This window comes from Arachis stenosperma, chromosome 3 (genome assembly GCF_014773155.1).
Source record: "Arachis stenosperma cultivar V10309 chromosome 3, arast.V10309.gnm1.PFL2, whole genome shotgun sequence".
In the NCBI taxonomy this organism is placed as follows: domain Eukaryota; kingdom Viridiplantae; phylum Streptophyta; class Magnoliopsida; order Fabales; family Fabaceae; genus Arachis; species Arachis stenosperma.
Window position 1 is genome coordinate 165,052,549 of NC_080379.1, and position 6,000 is coordinate 165,058,548.

At 33.3% G+C, this 6,000-nt stretch overlaps 1 protein-coding gene and 1 pseudogene across 5 annotated transcripts; both read right to left on the reverse strand.

The window, feature by feature from the left end:
* Nucleotides 1–47: 47 nt before the first annotated feature.
* On the reverse strand, nt 48–3,168 carry LOC130968207 (cyclin-dependent kinase D-1-like). 5 transcript variants are annotated; one of them, XM_057893375.1, is made up of 7 exons: nt 2,855–3,168; nt 2,064–2,362; nt 1,883–1,991; nt 1,547–1,672; nt 1,069–1,304; nt 747–985; nt 48–277 (listed from the first exon to the last, which is right to left on the reverse strand). In XM_057893375.1, the coding sequence occupies exons 1-7, from the start codon at nt 2,957–2,959 to the stop codon at nt 258–260; spliced, it is 1,134 nt and encodes a 377-aa protein (XP_057749358.1). In that variant the 5' UTR covers nt 2,960–3,168; the 3' UTR covers nt 48–257. The 5 variants fall into 5 exon arrangements, 3 of the variants coding, with proteins under 3 accessions (XP_057749358.1, XP_057749359.1, XP_057749357.1); XR_009081555.1 differs by having other exon boundaries at nt 89–277; nt 426–985; XR_009081556.1 differs by having other exon boundaries at nt 90–277; nt 520–985.
* A 651-nt stretch (nt 3,169–3,819) lies between these two features.
* Nucleotides 3,820–5,001, reverse strand: LOC130967210 (uncharacterized; annotated as a pseudogene).
* Nucleotides 5,002–6,000: the final 999 nt, after the last annotated feature.

Consider the following 6,000-nt stretch of genomic DNA (forward strand, 5'->3'; position numbering starts at 1 on the left):
ATTATAATTCTTATTTTCTACTTTCTTCCTCCGTATAGGCTATAGCAGTTACTTTTGGGTCACTGAATTACAAATAATATTCAATTCTTCTTCCTTTAAAGTTCTACAAATAAGCCATGAAGTCTACTCCGCTGCATTTCATCAAAAGCATTCTATTCTGCCCCTCTTGTCTTATTATACTTGGGCTAATGGCACGCCTATTGAATACTGAATATTCATTCATTCTGGTTGTTGAAATTCTAGATCTAATTTTCTTTTTAAATGTAATCTGTCAGCACTGCAGCACAAAAACAACGAAATCAAATTAAATTAAAGCATTTATAACTAGAAAATAAATTCAATCAAACATCTGACTCATTCCTTCGAAGTTTCAATATTATTTAATAGGATACTACAAACATATCATGCTAACAAAAGCATATTACCATTTATCATATCAACACATTGGTCTCATTATTGCAGATAGCAATTCACTAGAACAATATTTCATCGTGGTATGTCATAATATGCTTTTGTAACCTGGATATTCTCTTCCACCGATATTGTATTTAGCGAAAGGTTTGGGGTACATGAGCAAGCCGAAACATCAAGCATGAATATCATCCATGAATATTGTGTAATGTTTGTCTCCACTGTGGATTGATTCGGTGATCAATATTGTTTTTACCTGTTAATTGTAGGTCTATCTGGAGATTTTAATGCAAAGATAGAAAAATCTACTGACATTGGAACTGGTTGGTTCTTGCCTGTATTATCACCAACTGTCTGTCTGAAATCACCGAAATTTCCATCATCATCCTTCACTCCTTGAAAAGAATTTCCTTCGAACCCATCACGCCCAGGCATCACTCTCCTAGACTTTCTTGGAGGTGATAACACAGTAGGACCCTGCTGCAAATCAAAATCAGAAGCCCTAGATTCCTTCTTGGGGGCTGGCCTAGGGAGCTTCTCTGGATCTGTGGGCAGAGGTGCAGAAGAAAAGTATCTAAATACAAAAAAAAGAAGGATAAATTAGGGAGAAAAGAACATTGCTGATGTCTTAAAGGGAAAGTGAAGGAAGGCACATACCTGTGCTCTAGTGCCTGCTGCACTGAAATTCTAGCTTTTGGATCATATGTAAACATCTTTGACAATAGATCTAAAGCATCGTCACTTGCTGTTGGAAACAAAGTACGCAAAGGGGGGGCAGGAACACATTGATATTCAACGTAATCTGGAAGATATACCATATCAGGCCACTGAGCAGGTGTCGGAGTGCCAAATGCTGCAAAAATCTTGCCTAACTGATCGATATCACTTGAACCCTGATAACTTATGAAAATAAACTAATGAGAAAAACCAGAAAACAGAATGTTAATTATTACCACACTAATGAGAATAAGATGGAAGCCTAAATCAACATTAATTATGCCTACATATATCAATTATAGCCAATAAATTATCAACTCTAAAACATTAAGCCTCATGTACTTTAGGACAAACAACCATTAACCACAAAGAATAGACCATATTACCTAGTTACCATGATAGTTTTTTTTTTGTTCACCTGCAAAAAGGGTCGGCGGAGAAGAAGTTCAGCAAAAATACAAGCTGCAGCCCAAACATCTACCCCTGAACCATATTGCTTCGCACCAAATAATAGCTCAGGTGCTCTGTACCACCGAGCAAACACCTACTCATGTATAATACACAAAAGTATTGAGTGTATGGAATGTTGATCCACTAACATAAAGTGCAAAGCACCGAATATATAGGATGCAAGTGAAACTAGTTTCTAGCAAGTTTCTAGCATCAAAACCGATATTATTAGTGAAAATCAATTCCTGTCATATTGACATGCATGCACAATAATCCAGATACCAGTATGCATAGGTAAGCATACCTGATGTGTGAACCTTCTATCCGGACTTCCAAATATCCGTGCCAAACCAAAATCTGCAAGTTTCAGCTGTCCATGAGATCCTATCAACAAATTATTTGGCTTCATATCCCTGAAAATGTATAAGCAGAGTTTGAGCTCAGCATAACTACTCTGTACCAATCAAAACCTCAGAATACCATACCTATGCAAAACCCATTTCTTGTGGCAAAAAGCAAGACCCTTTAGCGTCATTTGGAGGTAGGATTTTGTATCAGCTGGAGAAAGAAAAATATTTCGATCTCGTATGACGGCTTCAAGGTCCGTCTCCATGAATTCGAATACAAGATGTAAATTCCCTTTATGCGGGAATGCATCGATTAACTCAATAATGTTGGGATCTTTGAGCTCTTTAAGAAGTTTAATTTCTCTGAGTGCTGTAAAGTTGACCCCTTCTTTCTGCTTGCCAAGTCGAATTTTCTTAATCGCAACGGTTTGTCCGGTCTGTCAATGCAATGGATTCATTTTGATAAGAAACACAATGTGGTGACAATACTGCCAGTTTTATCATTGAATAAACGCATACAAAGTTTACAAAACCCATGCTGAAACTACTTAGAAAGCTTATGGATCACTTTCTCAAACTCAATGATCCACACCGTACATGACCCTTTCTAAATAATCATTTGTATTGAAGGAAGGAACGATGATTTGGTAAAGCATCCTAATCAAATTGTTGAGAAATAACCTCCTAGAATCAAATTCAGGAACCCAAAGCAAATAAATGCATGATTACTTTCCAAATTAAATATACCTATACAAATATGTATTTTCCTCTGATTTCAGTGAATTTCTTTGCACTAAAAAAAACAAAAAAAAACAAATTTCACAACCCAGAAAACCGAACATACAATAAATCGTTCTTTTCACTGAAAAATCCCAATAAGCTTGTCCAAAAGCTGAATCAGATAGCAGAAGACAGTAGAGGGAAATTACGTGAGTATCAATGGCTTTGTATACAACTCCGTAGGTACCTTCACCAAGGATTTCACGCTTCAGATACCTATCGGCGACCTTTTTGGAGGGATCCGGGTCTGTCATTTTTGTTGCTAATGCTAATTTCAGTTCAAAAATTGAGAATTTGCAAGTGGGTCATCTAGACAGCAAATTAGGGCTTTATCAGAAATGAAAATCGTTGAATCGCTGAACGGCTGAAGCACTGAAAACGGCAAAATGGGCAATGCCTGAAATCTAAAACGGCAGCATGCGAATGTTCCAAGGTTCTCCCACAAATAATGCCATCAATAATAATCGTCGAATCTATACTTTTTTGTACTTTAATTTTTTGCTTTTTAATTTTGATATTACATTTATAATAGTGTTTTTTAACCATGTGTGAATTTTGGTGATTTTTTTTATATGGAGAGTTGGGAATTTTTTATTTTTAATATTGGAGTAGTAGTGGTGTTTTTCTTAAACTAATGTTAAACCCGTGCGATGCACGGACTTATATTTAAATTTGATAAGTTAAATTAAAAATAATATTTTATAATCATATATTTTTTAAATTTAGTATAACACTATCATCATCGTTATATAATAAACGTGTTAAATATGTTATTTTATCTTTATTCAAAGTAAAATATGAATAGAAGAGTTCGAAGTTTATAATATTCTTGAACCATAAGGAGGGAGATAAAAAAATAAAAACATATATAACTGTAATAATAGCATGTTAATTTTATCCTAAATTTTATATCAAAAAGCTAATAAAAATTTACCGACAACCTAGTATCTTACTAACTTCATTAGAAAATCATTGGATGTTGTGCTCCTTGTTACACATTTCATTTCAAATTTGAAAAAAGAGTTATAGATAAATTAGTTATATCTATAGTAAAGATTTGTACAAAAGTGTAAATCATAACATGCTATTTAAATGAAAATAATATTATTCTTACCTAAATATTATTAAAAACCTCTTTGAACACGACATTTGTTGTTGATGACTTTGGATTGCCGTCTTCCTTTAGAATTAAAATCTTGAGGCCACTACGACTCTTAACTCTTGACAAAGCAACATAAAGTTGTCTATGGGTGAACACTGATTTTGGCAAATAAAGCCATACATGTGATAATGATTGACCCTGACTCATGTTAATGGTCATTGCAAAGCATACTGTTAATGAAAATTGTCTCCGTTGGAACTTAAATGGCAATCCTGAATCTGAAGGGATCAAGTTCATTCTTGGAATGTACACTTTATCTCCAATATTTCTATCAGTCACTACCATCGCTCCAATTACGTTGCTGCCAAGTTTGTTAACTATTAATCTTGTCCCGTTGCATAAACCTGAAGTCTGGTCTATGTTTCGCATTAGCATTATAGCAACTCCTGACTTCAAAGTCAACTTGTGATTGAGTGGTCCCGAACATTTGATGTCATTTAGAAACTCTGGTGTGAACCACTCTTGTTTTACATCTTCATTTTCATCAGCTTGACATGTTGTGTCAGAGCTCAAATACTCCTTTTCCATCCCTGGAAAGATTGTCAAGACAAAATTGTTTACCTTCTCGACACTCTTAAGTGTGGGTGCAAGAATTGCTCTACTCTAAAAATACCTGTAATCTGACATGTTTTGCAACAAATTTAGATATGCAAAGTCTACCAAATGAGAGAGAGGATCATCAGTAGTTGTAATCAATAGATCATCTGGAATTTCAACTTCTGATTCATCACGAACAACAGAGCCAATATTTCCATTTCCAACATCAAGTATCCAATTAGCAAATATCTTCATTTCACCTTCATCTTGATTCGAAGAAGACATTAGAAGCCTCATATTCGTATGCAGTTTCAAAACCTTACAAAATGACCACAGATGGGATGAGTTAATAGCGGATGCTAATATATCGTGTCTACTTCCTTTCGAAATCACCGGAAGTATCTGTCTGAAATCACCTCCTATAACAACAATCTTACCACCAAATGGTTGATGTGTCTTATGTTGATCGGTAACTGACATAAGATTCTTGAGCGTCCGATCAAGTGCTTTAAAACGGCAGTTGTACCTTCCCTCGCATACAACATATTGAGAACTCAAAATTGGATCCTGTTTTGGACTTCTCTGATCTCTCCTCATACCACATCATGGCGTCGCAATGCCGACAAAAAATTCTAGGTCACCAATATCTATCACATCTAATAATCACCAAGATAATAAATTGTTTTAGTTATATCTGCAACAAATACTTTATATAAAAATATACCTTTTTTTCACCATGTTAAGTATAAAATTAATATTCATAAAAGATTACCGAAGAATGCAATTTATGGATTAAAAAGATGAGATCATATAATACAATTTTGTCGTGCCAACCTCAAGATTTAAGTTTTACAATCAATCAATGTTCAAATACAAAAATTATAATATATAACCATATCTTAGTTTAAATTTTAAAACTTGAACATTAAACGATAATTTTTTGTTTATAAAAAGCATAACAATAGTAAATAATAAAGTGCTGATATTGCTACTTCTTAAATTACTTGTATTCTTAGCAACATCGAATATGGTTGGGTATTAAATTTGCATAGAATCATCTAAAATAGTCGTATTTTCAGTAATATCCTCAACTTCTTTAAAATTTTTTGAAAGATTTGTAGTCAATTCCTTCAAAAATGTTTCTCTTTGTATTAGGTATCTTTTTTTTCAGATATGCACACTTCTTCTAATTCTTTAGTATCTAAATTTGAATTAAATGTAATTGCTCCTGTAATCATTAGAGATAATACATCAAGTACTTTATATTATTAAAAAAAATGAATATATGTTAAATGTTTGAATCAGCTGAATTATGAATATATATTATGAAGCTAGTATTAAAGATAAAAGAAGTAAAATTTTAGCTTTGTGATAATTACAATCTATCATGCTTATCTTACCATGTCTCTTTTGAAGTAGCATAGTCTTCCTATTCACTCTTACATCCCTTTGCAATCTAATTCCATTTGTGTACTCCAATGAATCTATAATAATTATTTAGCATATACCAATGATTGTTTTTAATAGACCAATTAAAAAGTTAAATGTTTGGTCTTTAAGTAATAAAAACATATTAACATAGTAATCGGTAGATAT

Bases quoted from the DNA above. Each gene is read 5' to 3' on its own strand.
- LOC130968207 (XM_057893374.1), bottom strand. From the start codon at position 2,959: ATGACAGACCCGGATCCCTCCAAAAAGGTCGCCGATAGGTATCTGAAG. The intron at 1,673-1,882 runs GTATGCTTACCT...ATACATGAGTAG, and splicing joins ATAGAAGGTTCACACATCAG to GTGTTTGCTCGGTGGTACAG. The intron at 986-1,068 runs GTATGTGCCTTC...TTTTGTATTTAG, and splicing joins CAGCAGGCACTAGAGCACAG to ATACTTTTCTTCTGCACCTC.